General features: G+C 42.1%; 1 protein-coding gene across 4 annotated transcripts; it reads left to right on the plus strand.

Moving 5' to 3' along the window:
- Positions 1-41: 41 nt before the first annotated feature.
- On the plus strand, positions 42-17,484 carry LOC117005087 (arrestin domain-containing protein 3-like). Of its 4 annotated transcripts, XM_033076343.1 has the most exons (7): positions 42-130; positions 3,795-3,876; positions 10,855-11,111; positions 11,525-11,687; positions 12,497-12,651; positions 12,939-13,000; positions 17,043-17,484. In XM_033076343.1, the coding sequence occupies exons 1-7, from the start codon at positions 122-124 to the stop codon at positions 17,245-17,247; spliced, it is 933 nt and encodes a 310-aa protein (XP_032932234.1). In that variant the 5' UTR covers positions 42-121; the 3' UTR covers positions 17,248-17,484. The 4 variants fall into 4 exon arrangements, with proteins under 4 accessions (XP_032932234.1, XP_032932237.1, XP_032932235.1 ...); XM_033076346.2 differs by lacking the exon at positions 12,939-13,000 and having other exon boundaries at positions 17,043-17,171; XM_033076344.1 differs by lacking the exon at positions 12,939-13,000 and having other exon boundaries at positions 16,499-17,124.
- The last annotated feature ends 1,144 nt before the right edge of the window (positions 17,485-18,628 follow it).

Below are 18,628 nucleotides of genomic sequence, written 5' to 3' on the forward strand. Positions count from 1 at the left end.
GCAAGAGGACATGCAAAAGTACGTTGGAGCGAATCTAGAAATGCTGGATCCAACACTGCCTACACACAAAATTACACCGAAGAAGTAGAATATTTTAACCATAAGGACGTTCTAGTCGGGCATGCAAGAGGTAAGCTTTTCGCTTATTCATTCACTACATGTAGACGTATTTCTGGAAAAAGATGCATCTTTGCTTGGTTTAACTCTTGTTAATATGCAGTCTCAGAGCGTTCACTATCTCTAAAGATGAGGAAATGATGGTTGCATTCTTAGGTTGTATTTTTGATTAGTTGAACATTTACTTAAAAGCATGTTGAGGTGCATTTTCAAAGTACCTGAAACCAGGACTTTTAAAAAATACCTGCCTTTTAACAGTCTTTTCATAAGGATTTGCGTTGTTTTTATTACATGCTTTTTAATATACAATGCCTTTTTTTCTTAGCGATATTAGCGTGATTTGTTTCTCTATGGGGAAAATAGCTGTTAAATCAAAAACAGATATGTAGTAAATTACTCTATTGGTAGCATCCTATCGAATCCTAAGTGTAACTAAAATGTAACATTAGACTTTTTGACACGTAACAGCTACAGGTCTGACTTGCAGAATTGTTTTTAAGGTTGATTCATCGTTGGCAGATAAAAGATTTCCTGTGGATTACTTTGATGTGCTATCACCACTGCACCCGTAATTTTCCATTTCTTCCTTTGTTCCAAACTAGCATACTTGTAAATTGCTTAAATTTCTTTTATTCTACTCCTCTATGGGGGACCCAGATCTAAAAATCTGTCTGAAAGGCCAAATAAGAGGTCATGGTTGTATGATTGGAGCATCGCTTCTGAGTTGAGGAGCTCTGGAACCTGCATTCAATGAAAACTTGGTCTGCTAAGCTCCTATAGAAATGGAAAGTGCCCTGCAAATTCCCTTATTTTGGGGTATGGAAATGGGGTATTACATTGTGAGTGAGATTGTGGGTCTTAAATTTGCTAATCTATTGTTTGCATAGTTACGTTGTGAAAGTACAAGGGACTCTAAGCTTGTTATTTCTGAAGTTTCCACCCTTTGTTAGAAGCGGTTCAATCCTGTTTGGGGCCAGTCCTGGGAAGAAGGGAGGGAGTATTCCTTCTCTCTGCAGATTGGTTGCACACGTCAGGTGGTGGTGATGACTCAGTTCCTAGAACAAGAAAATGTTAAAACTGAGTACATAATTTGGTTGGGTGTTTTGATGTGTTGTTTCGGCTTAGGTTTTTTTTTTTTTTTTGGGGGGGGAGGGGCGGGGGGGAGTGTGTTTGTGGTTTTGTTTTGTTTTGTTTTTAATTTGAAGTGTATTTACTGTAGAGATCCTCTGCCAATAGCAGTTACTATCGATTCTAATTATGTTACCGTGATGCAAGTAAACTCGGGTGACTCATGAGATGTCTTTCTAGTTCATATGTTCTTTATACTGCTGCCTTAGAAATAATTCATGCGAAAAATTCATTCACCTCTGGCTTGCAGATGACGGAAACATGCAAGCATGCATGAGTCGTTCATAGCAGGATGTATCCTTACGAATAAGAAGGTGATCCTATGCTTCTGTCAGCTTAAGCAGCAGCAGTGACTTTGTATGTGGCCTGCAGATCCAAATGCTGACCTCGATAGTAGATGCTTGGTTTTGTCTGGAAAGGGAACAAAAGGTGGCAGGGAAGGGGCAGATCTGACACGTTCCGACACCAGAAGCAAGACTGGTGCTGCATGTGCAGCACGTACAATCTTAAGCAGCTGTCCCGGGACACCACTGTCTTTCCCTTGACTGCAGCGGCAGGACTGTGAACACTCGCTGCACAGAGTGGAGTTTACGCCCTGTACCCTACCATAGTCTGGAAGATCGCTCCCTGTTCCCGCCTTGTCATTGGCCTGCTGGGGTTTGTTAGCCTGTTGCTAAGGTGATGCCAGCTGCTGATTGTAGGGGGCTGGGAGCGGGGGAAGTTCCTTTGCCCGCTCTCTAGTGTGTACTGGGGGGCGGAGCGAAGTGGCTCCAGAGGGCACACTGCCTTTTTTGGGAATGCCCACCTCTGGGGACAGACAGAAGTATTCAAACTCCTGCCATGCACATCCACTGGGCCAGCAAGGAGTTGTGAGCAGAGGCGGCCGTTGGGACACACGGCCCTGCAGCCTCTTGCATCTCTCACTCGGTTATCTCTCCTGTCCCACACCCCTGGCCAGCACTATCTGTAATCGCCTTTCAGTAATGGTCAGCACATGCTCCTGAGAGAGGTGCAGGATTGGGGTGTCTGCACGGGGCAAGCCGGCAGCATGGCCCTGTGGTATGAGGAGAGCGGATGGTGAGGCGTGGGTGACGCCCTCTCCCTCTCTCCTTACTTGTGCGCTAGTTAGGCCAGACTGTGAGCAGAGTTGCTGAGCAAATGTAGTGGGGTGTAATGTATACTGTATGCATATGAGTGGTTGGCAGGGGATGTGCTCATGCCTGTTTAGGCCAGTCCTCTCCTGCTCCAGCCTAGTCTGTCGCTGACGGCTCAGTACTTGCTTACCATAATTCTGCTGCTGCTGTTCAGGCTCAATGGGACTGCTGAGCTGACAGGAAGTGAAGAAGGGATGAAAAAATGTATGTGCAAGGAAAACACTATTATTTTTAACTAAAAACAAACAAAGCCCTCCAAGTGTATTTTAACAACAACAACAAATCATTATACACGTTACTTTGCTCTTTCAGTGTATTGAAGATAGTTATTTCGTGACATTACATGCTACAGGTGCATTTGTGCAAATAGTGTTCTAGGGGTTTTATATTTTTGCATAGGTTTGTTTCAGCATTTCTGGTGCACTAAAGAAATTGGAGCATCAGCAGTTTTGTAGAACAGTGGGAACTAAAAAGTCTTAAAATGTAGCAGTGTTCCTTCATGATGCTTCAGACTATTAACAACAGGAAGGGCCTTTTGCGTAATCCCACTATATGTGCCTTTATTACGCCAACCCTTTTGTATATGAGATGCTCAATTGTTTTACCTAAATAACTTTCTATTCTGTTGGGATCGGTGGGCTTTTTTTTTCTGGGTTCACGGTAATTATATTGGAACAAACCACAAATTTATTGGGGCATTTAAAGCAAGACAAGGAATCATGACTCTAAAACAAGGTCAGCTTTCTAATTGAAATTAGGAAATGTTTGGGTCTTTGCTATCTAAGCAAAATCGAGCTAAACTTTGAATTTTTGCTGCATTAGCTCTTAACATTAATTGGACAGCTTGCCACTTCTCGTGCCCCTGAATTTGTTTGGTACTTCCTAGGTGGTGCTTGTGCACTTTTTTAAGAAATCAATTTTTGGACACTTGCTAGGCAGACAATAGGAGGAAGCTGAATTACTTAATGTAATTGATTAATGTAGCAGGCAATACTGAGATTACTTAATACTATTAGAGAGCTCTATTTCATTTTAAGTTTTAACTAGAAGTCATATCAAAAAACAGTTTCCATTATGGATCTTTCAGGCAGACCTTGAAATGGCAGCAGTTACAACTATGTCAGTACTTGGAATCAAAATCGTAAATTAAAACAAGTTAACTTCTGCTTTTGTGTCAGGAGAGTCTTGGAATCTCACCTAACCTTAAAAATTCTGCAGCTATTCATCAAGCAGTTAATACAAATGGACCGGAGAGACTTGTTTCTGAGACACTGTATTCTTAATATTGTAAAGAATGCATAAATCTCTCTTATTCTGGAATAGAAACCTATATAATATATTATGCTATGTAAAATGTTCACAGGTGGAATAGCATATTGGGTTTTTCCCTCCTAGATGATGACAACTCCGAAGAAGGCCTTCACACCATTCATTCAGGAAGGCATGAATATGCATTCAGCTTTGAGCTTCCACAGATGTAAGTACTCACATGCGGTACACAGCTTGTGTGAGAGAAGGCTAAGATACATACCTGCTTAAGAAAAATTCTTGTGGGGGGAGGGAAACCTTTTCAGTGGCAGTAGGAGTTGTGCTCAGACATGCAATAGAGGACATAATCTCATTAAACTGAAGAGGTTGCTTTTAAACTGGTTAAGAGTTGTTCACAAAACAGGAGCTTGTTGTTGCCTAGTTGGTTATTCTTTCTTTTGACTGAGGTATGTTGGCTCCTTATGGAGGATTGGGCCCCTTCACAGAAGAAGGGAGGGGAACGTCTGTCATTTGAGTCCTGCAGAGGGGCTGAGGTATCTTCTAAATGAAACAAGATTTTACTGGAGCCATGCAGGCCATCAGAACCTAGTGAGAACAGCTTAACTGTTCAGGCTCAGTCTGAAACAGATGTGGCAGGCTTAACCGCATTTGAAGTAAATAAGAGTTTGTTTGGCTTTTTTTTTTTCCCTACTTCAATTAGGATGTATGTACTCAGGCTGACCTCTAGACAAAAAAGCCAGGATGGAAAAAAAACAAATGGATGGGTGGATGAAGCAAGAAACATTCCCATACCTAATCCCGCTTGACTCAGAAAGCAAAGGTGAAGCAAGAGTGATAGCAGAAGTCTTAAGATAAATTGCAACATACACAAGTTTGAGGTGTCTAATGTATACATTGTAAAGGGAAGATTTATACATAGAGGAGTTATCAACATGGAAATTAGCTCAAACACAAGTTGCAGGAAAATTAAATATGAAGGAATGGAGAGAGTCTGGAAATAAATGAAAGAAAGGAGATAGGAGGAGCCTTTTACTGTAAAAACCAAGTGCCAAAGTCATTAGGGTTAAAAAAAGTTGGCAGAATATTAGACTGATACTTAATATTAAAGCTAATAAAACATCTGCTTATTGGAGGGACTGGCTTTAACAGAACCTGCAGATGATAAATGCTTTTACAGATCAGTTTCCGCAAATAGCGCAGGGCTTTACAGTCGATATTAGAATGCTGAAGAAGATGCATATATGTGGAAACTTTTAGAAGTCAATTTAAGGTTCAGATGAAAAACTCTTCTATAAGAAGTGATAAGGATGATACTGATATTCCCTTGAGTTGGAAGAAATGTTCAAATATGACCACTAAAATAGCACAAGAATTGATTAAAACACTAAAGGTCTTGTCAAGTGACGTGAAAGAATGACTATGAAGGCATTTTTAATAATACTGGCAAAAAAAAAGGAAGGCTGGTAGTAAAAGGCCTGAAAAACACTAGTTTGACACTGCCTCCTTGTGAACGGCGGTGATCTCTTTTATGGTCTGAGATCACTCACCGCACAGTAGTGGTGGTTTGAGAGTTCTTATTTTTCAGCCTGGGCACCGAAGGAAGGGTCAGAAGCCGTTTTCTGAGGTTTCCAAGGTTGTTTATTCTTTCTTATCTAAGGAATTTTCTCTCTGACTTACAGCGGTTCATCTCGCATCTCGTTCAAGGCTTTCTGTCTGCCCTCCTGGGCAGGACTTATCTTTTATACTGTAAATTACGCATACATTGTTTATAATTAATCTCCAATACATGACACCTACATTGCATTGTCCAGTTTTCCTCTAGACCAATCCAGAATTGACATCCTAACCCAAAAGACGGATGACATGAAGAAAAAGAAAGACAGACATACCACGCCCTAATTCCTCCATCTTGTGTTCAGACCCCTAATATAAACAATTTTAAAACTTCACTTTTCTACCTTTTAACACTCTAATTTATGCTCTACTTATTTTTTGCGACTTTGTAATTCTTCGTATAAGGATGGTAATTTCTCCCAGGGACTTAAATCGAACTCACAGGGGTTTTGGGCACCTTGCCAAGGCATCTGAGCCCCCTGCCAAGATTCCAGGGAAGCCAGGGGAATATCCTGGGTTCCCACACCTCCTTACCATTTCTTGCTATTTTGTATCCATGGACTATTTCTAAAATTTATTTAAAATACAACCTATGTGGTGGGTTGACCTTGACTGCTTGCCAGCCCTCCATGCATTTGCTCTCTCATTCTTCCGCATCAACAGGCCAGGGAGAAAAAAATAAGATGGACAAGCTTCTGGGTCAAGATAAAGGCAGTTTTAATAAGAAAAAACAAAAGCTGTATGCGGAAGCAAAGCAAAAATAAGATGTAACTCACTACTTCCCATCAGCAGGCAAATGTCCAGCCACTTCCTGAAAAGCAGGGCCTCGGTATGTGTAGTGGTTGCTTGAGAAGACAAACACCATACCCATGAATGTCTGTCAGCCCTGCCCGTCTGGTCATCCTGTGTGTCTGTGTGTGTGCGCCCCACTATATGGGCTGTTATGAGGAAAGTTAACTCCATCCCAGCCAGACCCAGTGCAACCAAGTACATAGAAATAATGAAAAGACCCAATATGCTGACTGGCCTTACTGATTTTTTAAAAAATTACTGCAGCAGGATGAAACATTGAAGGTTGATTAGAAAATCCTTTCATTTGCGTTATTAAGAAAAAAAGTAAAAATTTCAGATGTGCAAACAGAGATGTCAAACTTGTAGTATTATTTGATATAGAATTTAGGGAGGGAAGCTTTGCCCATAACTTATCTTTTATTATGATGCATTTCAAACATAGTGCAATATAAAAATTCTTCCTGGAGATTAAAGGATGAAGGTGTTAGGAAAAGACAAGTTACAGTTAATTGGACGTGACTGGAATATACAAATCTTAGTTCCTTCATCTTATGATAGTGGGGAGGGAAGGAGGAGGAGGGAGAAGAGGATAAAAGGGTAATGCTGAAAGGTTTGACATCCCTATCTGCATTTTTTCCCCTCTCCAACTCTCCAAAAGGACTTTGTCTTTCAGCATTCAGAGCAGAATAGTCTTTATATACACACATATAAAAATATATATATTAAGATGATCTCATTAGGGTAAAGGAAAATTAGATGATGCTCAAAAGCTCTCTCTTCAGAACTCTACACTGAAATATTTAACTACTCTACTTAAGACAAAACAAACTACAAAAGCATTTAGTTATAGTTAAACCACTGAGATACCAGCCAAGTAAATAATACACAATTATTAACAGAATGCAATGTCCAAAATAATAATGAGATGGTACTAAGACTAATTTTTCTTGGTGGCCTTAATTTGACCTTAAAAGGGCATGCTTTATTCTACACTTGAAAATGGCCTTTAAAGGAGATATGTATTCTTCTGGCACTTTTCTTGCACAATTACCCAACTTTAATATTATGTTTTTCTGAGATATGCAAATGTTGCAAATAAGTTATGCTTATTATGATACATGAAAAATACAGTTCTATATATGTCTTGGGTTGAAAGACAGGTGTCTGCCAAGGAAGGCAGGAACCTCCCTTGGAATGGAGAATATGACCTCCTTCCCTCCGAATTATTATAACTTGGAAATTAAGGGGCGTTTAGGCAAAGATATGGGACAAGGAATAACAGTTCGTTACTAGTATGTATAACAAGGCAAACAAACAACAAACAAATCCAGAAACCCAGTAACAGCCTTTTCTCGGCTGTCAGGCGCCTTCCCCTTTGGTGTAGTTACGGTCACAGCCGGCAGGGGCGCTGGTGGCTCCCCAGCTTGTCAGGGCAGGTGCGACAATTCCCCCGCGGCTGCAGGGGGCGCTGTGGCGCGAGTTCGGTCATCTCTCTGCACGTGGACAATGGTGGGCACAGCCGGTAGAAGGCTTGCAAAAGGGGCTTCCTTTACAAACCCCCAGGGGCAGCCGATCCCGGTGACCCTCTGGATAGCAAATGGAGCTGTAGCAGGGACCTCGGAAGCAGCAAGCTGGAACGGCAGGGACAAACAAAAAAAAATCCTGGAGTGGTAGACGAGATGTATCAGAAACTCCGCAGCTGTAGCTGGAACCACGGGACGTCCCGGCAGGCAGAGGGTGCGGGCTACAGCGTAGCAAAAACCCGGAACAGTGGCAAAGAGATGGCGGGGGCTGGGCGGTGGCAGCCCGGCTCCCGAACACGGCAGGGAGAGGCTCCCTGGGAGGGGGGGGTTTCCCCTGAGATGCCAGAGCAGATGGTGAGAGTACTTTTTTTTTTTTTTTTTTTTTTTGGTGAGGAAGGTGTTAATAAGGTCCAAGTTCAGTGGCTGCTCTCACGAGCAAAGGCTCACCCATGGCAGAAGCAGCAGGACAGGGCTGGGCTCTGGCGGTGGCAGTGATTTCTCTTCCCCCTGTGAAAAACACGTTTCACTGTCCTGGTAAAATTTAAAAGGTTTAATAAAAAGACAATAGGAGACAAACATAAAGCAAAGGGTTAAAACGGCCGGGTGCTTGGCAAGCTGCCAAGAGCACACGGTTGCTTCGGGAACGCCCCTTTAAATTCACTTTACAATACATCAACCTATTGCATATTCATAATCCCTCATGTATAGTAAAAAGATTCTGGGAACTGTTTAGCATGGCCACTCCTTGGGTCTGCCTTTTTAGAGCATGCGTGTTTCTTGGCTTGTGGTTTTCATCCTCTTCTTATCATCTTTTAATTTGGGTGTCGTGTCAGCTGCAGGGTTCCCATCACACGTTCACGGGCTGTTATCTCAACTAGGCGGGTAGTTTAAGCATACTATCTAAAAAAAGCTTATGTCTAACTTTTGCTATTAGAAGAAAAGAAAAAAACCTATATTCATACAGAAAAGCTATTTTAGCATTATACATATAGCATTTATCCTAATAGTTGCGAAAAACCAACAATATGTCACGCACTTATAACACTCCCCTCCAATAAGCAGTGACTCAGTCGTCCTCCTCCGACGCCGAGAGAGCATGAGAGGGCTAGGAGCTGCGCCCAGCCCAAATCTCGAGATATCTCTGCCCTTCTCAGAGAAACCCCTCAGCTAAGATAGTGCAGCCGGCTGCACTCCTCCCTCTTCTCTGTGGTTACTTCTTTTGTCTCTCTTAAGTACCGGTCGTTAATTGTTTCTTAGCAGCAAAATGGGGGAAAATTCCCTAAGAGAAAGAAACAAAAGGAAAAATCCTAAACCCCAACAACATACTAATTCCAAATCTGATCAACTGCATTGTTACTGCAACGAGAGAAAAAGTTTACTCAACTTTGACCTTTGACCTTTGTCCTGCACAGACCACTTGCTACCTCATTCGAAGGCAAACACGGCAGTGTGCGGTATTGGGTGAAAGCTGAATTACATAGGCCTTGGCTTCTACCAGTAAAATTAAAGAAGGAATTTACAGTTTTTGAACATATAGATATCAACACTCCTTCGTTACTGGTAAGAACTGACAGAACTACTCGTTCCTTTTCTGGCATAAAAATAATGAAGTATAATACCTGAAACAACATCAGCATGTAACTTAACCTAATATTTATTTGCTAGTTTAAGTACAGCTTTTCTTTTAAGTATTATATCAATTTAGCAACTCTTAACTGCTGGTATTTTGAAGGCTAAGTTATCCTGTACTTGTAGTTGCTTGATCTTTACAAGACATCAAATGCATTTGTCGGTCTAAACTGATACTAACAAATTGTAGACTCTCATTAAGGAAGAAATATTTGTTGAACTGGCCCTCTTAAATGATAAATAAAGAGTAATCTATGAAGGAACAATGCAATGCTTAATATTTTAGTGAGGGATTGCTAACTTAAAAATGAAAAGTAAAAAATTTACTGCAGTGCATAATTTATAGTTTCCATATGGATAGTTTTCTACTGATGGGGAGGAAATTATGGCAATTGTGTATAATCCTTTTCTGAAATATCATTTTATTAAAATAACTTTATTATCACAACTGCTTTCAGTGAGGATTTGATTTCAGTCTGGCCTAAAAATCCTTTCTCAAATTTTAATCTAGAGGGGAAAGAAAATTAGAAGACCATTGAAACAGATTTCTTCTGTGTATGGGTGAAAAATCAGCTTGCAAAGGGACCTTGCACAAACTCCATGAAAATCAAAGGTCTCTCATTTGGCTTTAGTGGGCTTTGGATAAAGCCCTAAATCCCGGTGTTGTGTAAAATGAGTCTTTTTACCACAGATGAAAGAGGATTATTCAGAAACTGAGGAAATAGCAGGAGTAAACATCACAGTAGTTTAGCTTAGTTATTTTGCTTTGGAAATGCAGCTTAATGGAAAGTGTGAAGATGTTCTAATTTGCTGTTAGTTAAATGAAAAACTCTGCAGCATTATGTTGGGAATACACCAGTGGAATTAGGACAAACATTGTATCTGTATAATGTTGTTTAAACTGCTTCAGACTTTTCCTATGAAAGCAACTTTGTTTATCAAAATATGTAATAATAAGCACATTATGAAAATTATTATTCTCCTGTGTTGATTTAAATACCTGATGAGATTCATGGAGCTCCTAATTTGATGGACAATTCTTTTCTTCTTGTAGTCACCCCAAGCAGGCACAAAAGAAAAAACTCTATGTTGTTGGCTTTGTACCTCAGGCCCAATATCTTTAAGTGCCAAAATTGAAAGAAAGGGCTACATCCCAGGTATGTGGTCCTATAATTAATTCTGTGTAGTTTTCCTTCCTTTTTAAAGCTGGAGTCTGTACTACTGTTTTTACATAAATGAAACATTAAGGATATTTGTACCACATCAGTCTGCATTTAGCAATCTTCTCTGCATACCCTGTTAACAAAGACAGTGCTACTTGTATCTCTAGATGGTTCAATGACCTCATGTTAGACTGGCATATGTTCGGTGTTAGACTGGGTTTTTTTGGGGGTTTTTTTTGATGTGTTGTTTTCCTTTTCCTTTTTGAGCAGCTCATGGGGATCTTGTTTCTATTAGCATCAGTGGATGTATTTTTCAGGTAGAACAGTGATAGCAGCATTGTTATAACAGTATAAAGAATGTGAAAGTTTGCTTAAGCTGCCTTGTAAATGTAAAGAGAAATTGAAATTCTAGTGTGTTTTGTTGAGTTTTTTTGTTTGTGTTTTTTTTTCTTATTTTTGTTTCAGGTGAATCAATTCAGATCTTTGCTGAGATTGAGAATTGTTCTTCCCGTATGGTGGTGCCAAAGGCAACCATTTACCAAACGCAGGCATTCTATGCCAAAGGGAAAATGAAGGAAGTCAGACAGCTTGTTGCCAACCTCCGTGGGGAATCCTTGTCATCTGGCAAAACAGAAACCTGGAATGGCAAACAGTTGAAAATTCCACCTGTTTCCCCTTCAATCCTTGACTGTAGTATAATCCGTGTGGAGTATTCACTGATGGTATGTTGGCCAGTCTGTTTCACTTGCGAGAGTGAGTAGCTTCCAACATGCCATACAAATTTCTAGCACAGCATTTTGTGATCATTAGTTATGAAAGAAATACATGTCCTGGTATAAGTGTCATGACAGGAGGTCTGGTAAGTAAATTTAGTTTATATCGTGCAAGTTCTTAAAGCAGCTGTCTGTCAACTAAGTAAGCATTTAATGAGTAGACTACGTTTCCATGTGAGGGCTCATGTTAAGACTTCTTAACTTGAAGAACTCATGTCTCCATAGGGGCATGGGCCCTAAAAGGGGCTATTAGAAACAAGCTCCTCATGAAAACTTTCATAGAAAGATAACTTAGACTAATACTTATGAAATGCTGATAAAACCCCACATTTTAATCATATGCTTGTTTCATTTTTCTTCAGGTATATGTTGATATTCCAGGAGCTGTGGATTTATTCCTTAACTTACCACTGGTCATTGGTACTATTCCTCTACATCCATTTGGTACCAGAACATCAAGTGTAAGCAGCCAGGGTAGCATGGACATGAATTGGCTTGGTCTGACTCTGCCTGAAAGACTAGAAGGTAACTTGATAATACAAATCCCAAGCAATTCGCTACTCTCTTTTGATTTTTTGTCTACTTTATTCATTGCAGTCTTGTTAACAGAGTCAAATTACATCCTTTTATAATAAAGCCCACAGGAAATCTGTTGTGGATGTTTTCTTGCCGCCTGCTTGTTCTGTGTAGAGCATGAGATTTGTTTCCCTCCCTGCCTTTCTGTCTCTAGGACAGGCAGTGAAATCTAGCTTCTTTGGAAAGTAGCAGAAATAAAAGTATCTGTGCATTACTTCATTGCTTCCGCTTCCAGTATCCCAATTGTATCCTTGGTTATAAGGCATTGCAACCCATAAATAGCAGTTTCTGAGCTTTCTCATCAGCCTTAGTAGCCAAAGCTTTGTGAAAAGATAATATTATTTTCTATGGGAGATCTCTCATGGCCAAAGAAAGAATTATGTATTTCCTTCCTTCTCTTTTTGTATATCTAATATCTTGCTTTTTGTAAGTACAAATCCCAGACCTGGAGACTTCTGGAGTACAGAGGACTGCAGTGTTCTGTCATTTCTACCTGTGCAGAGATTAAATTATCTTTGGTCTGATTTAAATTTTAAGGGGATAATTAAGCCACAATAAACAGTGGTCAGTCTGTCTTTGAACATAAGCTTAATAGCAGAATAAAACAAAATAGCTTCCCTTTTTTGTTTAACAATTTTTAAGTCATTGTTTATCTGTTGGTGAATCTTTCAGTGGTCGAAGTTTAATATTTATCGTGTTGTATATTTTGTCATGCATAAGAACTTGTTGTTTGAACTGTATGTACCTTCTCCCTCCAGCACCTCCTAGCTATGCAGAAGTGGTCACAGGGGAAAACAGACAGTCTGGTCTTGCACCTGTAACTGCTTTTGATGATTTTCAGAGAGCACTGCAAGGACCATTATTTGCATACATCCAGGAGTTTCGTTTTCTGCCTCCTCCTCTATATTCAGAAGTAGGTATATCTGTCAGACTATGATGATTTATATATTGTTTGTGACCGATTTTTTTTTTGTCTGATGGAATAAGTTTAGAAACCTGTTTTTCCTTCCTAAAATTGGAAGAAACTATTAAAATGATTAACATGGAATAAGTTGGTTTTGAGGAGGGTTTTTGTTTGTTTGCAAGATGCAGATCAATTGCATCAAGAGTTTTCCATGCCCGTTTTACAGCATAGGTTACCCTTTTTATAATTTAAAAAAAAAATTTTTTACATGAACTCTGCAACCTTAAATTCAAAAGGTGCTTCATGAGGTGCCCTGGCTTCTCCATCATGCGATTTCCTGGAGCTGCCGACCTGGAAGGTAATTTTTTCTTGGCAACACTTTTCCCTAGTCTAATACTTCCTGGAAATTTGCAAAGTGTTGTTTGCCATTTTAGAAACATAATTTTTAAAAATTTATATTTTAAAAATAAGGTTTCGACTCTGTAACCTCTGCTGCTTCGTAACATTTTATAGCAACCACTCAACTGTTTTGCCTGCGTTTATGTTTAAATTCTGTGAATGTAGGTTTTTTAGAAGTTTCATGTAGAAAAGCAATGTATTGGTATTAATTTATGACTTAAGTTTTCTGAAGTTCACAGTTCTTCAACACTTTTGACCTTCACAAAACTAAAAATGCAACCACCGAATAACCATGAATGAGATGTAAATTTCAAAGCTTTTCAGGTTGTTTTTATTTTCTTTTTCAAGAAAAAGAAGTGATATAGGACAAATGAAAAAAAGTGTCCTCTGGCCAAATTTTGTCTGAATTGATCCACTTTAGGAAAATAGCATTATGTAGCACAATTCCCCCCCCCCCAGGTTTGAAATGCAAAACAAATCTGGCTATATCAAGTTAACTGATTCAATGTTGTCTAAAAGATGCAAGGTATACATAAACTGTTCTTACATCTAGATTTTTAGACCTAAGTTACCAGGCTTGTACCCTTTATTTCTCCTGTAGAGAGAAAGAAGTGGTAAGGTTTAGAACACATGAACTTTTTGAAACATCCCATGGGATATTTGTGGATTAACTACTTTAATTTAAAAGTGGAATTATTTTTTTATTAATAAATTTCTACTATTTCAAGAAAAACTTATTTACTTCTCTCAATTAAATATTTCTTAAATTATGTTTCCAGTTATATGTGTCAAGTACAGTAATTTCACAACCATAAGGCGCACTGGACTATAAGGCGCACCCCCCAGGAACTGGCACATTTCACAACTTTGTAGATCAGATAAGGTGCACCGGACTATAAGGCGCACTTTTTTTTTGCAGTGAGGCTCCGCCCCCAACTCCCCCCGCGTGCTTGCTGGCCGAGGCCCCGCCTCAACCCGGCAGCCATTGGACCCTGGGCCTGCCTGTACCCGGCAGGGCCGGGCTATGCCCGCTGCCGGTCTGTGCAGCATCCCCAGGGCCCCGCTGTTCCGGGAGTCCCTTGGCGCTCTGGGTGACCCAATGCCAGCAGGCTTGCCCCGTGCTACCGCTGCCCCGATTCCGGCGGCTTTCCCCCTCCCCATGTGGGGGGGGCACCTCGATTCCGGCAGCTTTCCCCATTCCCGCGTGGCAGCCGCTCCGATTCTGGCGGCTTTCCCCCTCTCCGGGCAGCAGCCGCTCTGATTCCAGCAGCTTTCCCCCTCCCCGTGCGGGGGGGCGCCCCGATTCTGGCGGCTTTCCCCCTCCCTGTGCGGCGGCCCCCTGATTCCGGCGGCTTTCGCCCCCCCCGCGCGGCGGCCGCTGTGATTCCGGTGGCTTTCCCCCTCCCCGTGCGGGGGGGCGCCCCGATTCCGGCGGCTTTCCCCCTCTTGGCGCGGCAACCGCTCCGATTCCGGCAGCTTTCCCCCTCTTTGCGCGGCAACCGCTCCGATTCCAGCGGCTTTCCCCCTCCCTGTGCGGGGGGGTGCCCCGATTCCGGCGGCTTTCCCCCTTCCCACGTGGCAGCCGCTCCGATTCCGGCAGCTTTCGCCCCCTCCACGCGACGACCGCTGTGATTCCGGCGGCTTTCCCCATCCCCGTGCCGGGGGGCGCCCTGATGCCGTCGGGGCCGCCCTGATGCCGTCGGGCCCGCCCCGTGCGGGGGATGCCCCGATGCCGGCGGGCTCGCACTTCCGGGGTGGCAAATGTCGCAACTTTGTACATCAGATAAGGCGCACCGGACTATAAGGCGCACTTCCGGTTTCGGGGGAAAATTTTAGTCAAAAGGGTGCACCTTATAGTCGTGAAATTACTGTAATTTTTTTGTATATATCAGATAATTCAAAAGACTTCTGTGTGAGTAAAGGAGAAAATTTTTTTAATCGCAGTTATTCATGCTTTTCCTTAAATTATCATCAACCTGGAGTTTAGTCTTCCACTGGATCTAATATTTCTGTTTATCCAAAGTTTTTTCTAACTACAAGTTTTTCAATTTTTTCAATAACCCTTGGACTGGGAATGCCCAGATCCTACACCTTCCAACTTCATACATATACATATATAAATATACATGAGCATAAGTATCATTGCCATAGTCAATGGTTGTCCGTCCAACATGTCTTTTGAGTTAATTTAGTCTATGACTGTGGGTTCTGTCTGTCCTAGATATCTTCTGGGTCAGGAGGGCTGGTGTGCTTTTGTGTTGTTTTCTGGTTGCTGCATCAGGACCTCATGACTGGTGTATCTGGAGCAGTCCATTCTCATTGTCCATATTATGACATACAGTGCCAGTGTCATTCTGCAACCAATATTATACAATTCAAAACCCCCATGTACTGTAGAAGGGGATAAAGTCCCCGTGGTGCATATTAGGAATGTGTTAGGAAAGCCAGTTTGGATTAGTCCTGCCTCAGGCAAAATCAAACTCATCCGTGGTATTGTTTTTGCTCAAGGACCCAGGTGCACTTGGTGGGTAATGCAAAGGGATTGGGAAACATGATGTGTACTTCAAGGGGATTTGATTTTTTGGGTGAGAACAGTCTGTCATTTTGACTTGTATATTTGTTGCCAAATGACACTGGCACTGTATGTCATAACTCCCATGGCCAGTGAGTATGGACTGCTTCAGATATACCTGTTGTGAGCTCCAGATGCAGCTTGCAACCACACGACAGCACACCAGCCCTGGAAGACATCTAGGACAGATAGAACTTAAAGTCATGGACTAAATGAACTCAACAGATATCTTGGAGGGATAACTAATGACTATGGCAATGATACCTGTGCTTGTGTATATTTATATATATGTGTAGGTATATAGTTGGAAGGTGTAGGATCTGGGCATGAATAGATGGTGTGGAATAAGGGGTGGATAATGTCCTGGTTTTGACCAGGACAGGGTCATTTTTTTTGCAGTAGCCAGGAGGGGGTGTGGCAAGGATCCTGAGGTTATTCTATACCACCTCAGGTCATTTCTGGGGGCAGGGTCAAAAGGAGTCACCATCTTTTTCTGGGTAGCAGGGGTTCCTTGGGATCAAGTAAACATGATGTGGGGTGAGCTGATTGGTATTTGTTTAATGTTTCGGGCTTTGCATATAAATAGTTTCTTTGTGTGCTGGTTTTGCATGGAAGTCATGTAGGAGGAGGGCACACACACACAGAGGTTTTCCTCTATGAGAACTTCTTCTGTGAGTTAATGAAACTATTGGAATCTGATTTAATAATTGACAATCTGGGAAACCAATTAGAGAAGCTACTTTGCCTCCATGAATCACATTGGTAAAAGAGGTCCTCTTTTGACTTCCGGCTTGTGACAAGGGAAGACCAACCAGCCCAACCCCTCTCCATGTGGCCCAGCCGGGCAGGGGTTGGCTCGGGAGCCACCGGTCCTGTTTTCTATAGCCAGGGGCCCTGATGGCCTGGGGGGAGAGAGAGACGAGAAGCCTTTGCCACCGTCTAGGAGCAGAAGCAGCTGTCTCGGAGCAGGAGCAGCCGTGGGGAGGCAAAGCCTCCCCCAGTGTAGCCGGAGTTCCTGGCATGGCTCCAGCATGACCTGACCCAGTTCCCGAACCTGCTGTGTGAAATTTTAACACTTCCAATGCTCAAATAAGACTTGAAGACTTCCTGTTTTCTTTCTTTGAGTAAGAAGTAATAGAGCAGAAAGAAATACACTGAAGTCAGTGAAGTAAGAGCCCAGTTTCCAGATGGGAAGAGATTGAGGAAACGCTGTGAAAGTTGGCTGAAAATTTTTTTTGTAAGCTATGGGGTGCATTGTGCTGCACTGAATATTCCTATAAATCATGGAGAAAACATGGGGGGGAGTTGAATTGTTTGAGAAAAAGATCCTTTGCCCCGAGGGAAAGGGATATCTCTTTTCTAGAGAATGAGCTATGAACAGAGGCATTTGAGGAAAAAAGAGATGAAGAGAGCTTTTGCTTTTGAACAGCTTGCCCTTAAAAGTAATACCCCAGGAGTTTGACATGGCCCACAAACACTGCTCTTGGAAGACTGTGAAGATGGGAAGAGTTTCGCGATTTGCGGATTTTTCCTGGGCAGATGCGAATTGTGAAAGTGAAAATGCAAGAGAATTTTATTTTTCTCTTGGAAAAGAAAATTTCTATAGGCGAACAAGAAGAAACTCCTCTCCCTGAAGTGAACTGAAATGATTATTTAAGTGAAGGACTGACTGAAGTGTCTCTGTAAGTTGTTAAAAAATGTGGGAGGTGGGGAGGGAGGAGGGAGTAGTCTGAAAATCTTATTCCGAATTTCTTATTTTCTGTGTTGTTAATAAATTTCTTCTTTATACCCTTTTAAGTTTTAAACCTGCCTTGTTTTTACTCCTAATCCTCACAACAGAAATTGAGTATATTAGAATTGGCATACCTAAACTAAAACAAGACACTTTGTCTTATACCTTTTGTTATCAATATAGTTGCTGTTACTGTTCGTTTCATATCTCATTGATGTTTCCAGTAAATTGTTCTTATCTCAACCCGTGTCCATTGCCTTTTGTGCTTCCAACTGGAAAGGGAGGGGGATGAACAGTGGCTTGGTTTTAGTGGGAGTACTAAACTGGAGAATACCATTCCTAAACCATGACAATGGCTATATGTTTTTAGGAAAGATAGACCAGGAAGGTGAGGTGGTAGAGTTTCCTGTAGTGATTGAGATTAACGGACCACCATTTTGCCATCAAGCAGGATCGTTTTTATTAAACACATATGAGTATTTATGTTTCTTCTGTGTACAAGTTTTAGGTCCAACTACACAACCAGCCAGTAGGAGAGAGACAACAACCAGACAAAAACAAGAAAAGTAAAGCTGATGTTTCTTGCTCTTACCATTCATCCCCCACACATTCACAGTCCAGTTTTCTGGGTTGTACACCAAAGTACAGGTATTTATGGTGATGCCTTAAGTTTTAAGTTTTTCTGTTCTGCTTGGGGATGTTTTTTCTGTTGTGCTTGGGTGGTGAAGACAAAACAGTCCTATCCCAGCTAAGGACTCAAGGACAATTTCTTCAAACTTCAGGCCCTGAGCATAAACAACATGAAAAGAGGAGGGCGGGCAAGCAAGCAAGGAGAATGAAACTTCACAATTTGAGACTATTACAGTAATTTCACGATTATAAGCCGCACCATTTTGACTAAAATTATGCTCCCAAACTGGAAGTGCGGCTTACATTCAGGAGCGGCCAATATATGAACAAATTTTGGAAATTTCCCAACCCGAAAGTCCGAGCCCGCAACAGCCCGAACCAAGCCAGACCCCACCCAACCCCGGGTGGCGGGGCAGTGGTGGCGCAGCGGCAGCGCTACCCAGCTCCGGGAGGCGTGGCGGCGCTGCCTGGCCCCAAGAGGCACGACAGCGCTGCCCAACCCCGGGCTTCCCAGCGGCAGTGGCCAGGCACGCCCCTCTCCCTCTTCCCAGCGGCAGTGGCCGGGCACGCCCCTCTCCCTCTTCCCCGCGGCATCGGCCGGGGATGCCCCTCTCCCTCTTCCCGGCAGCAGCGACTGGGCACGCCCCTCTCCA

This window comes from Catharus ustulatus, chromosome W (genome assembly GCF_009819885.2).
Source record: "Catharus ustulatus isolate bCatUst1 chromosome W, bCatUst1.pri.v2, whole genome shotgun sequence".
Taxonomy (NCBI): Eukaryota; Metazoa; Chordata; class Aves; order Passeriformes; family Turdidae; genus Catharus; species Catharus ustulatus.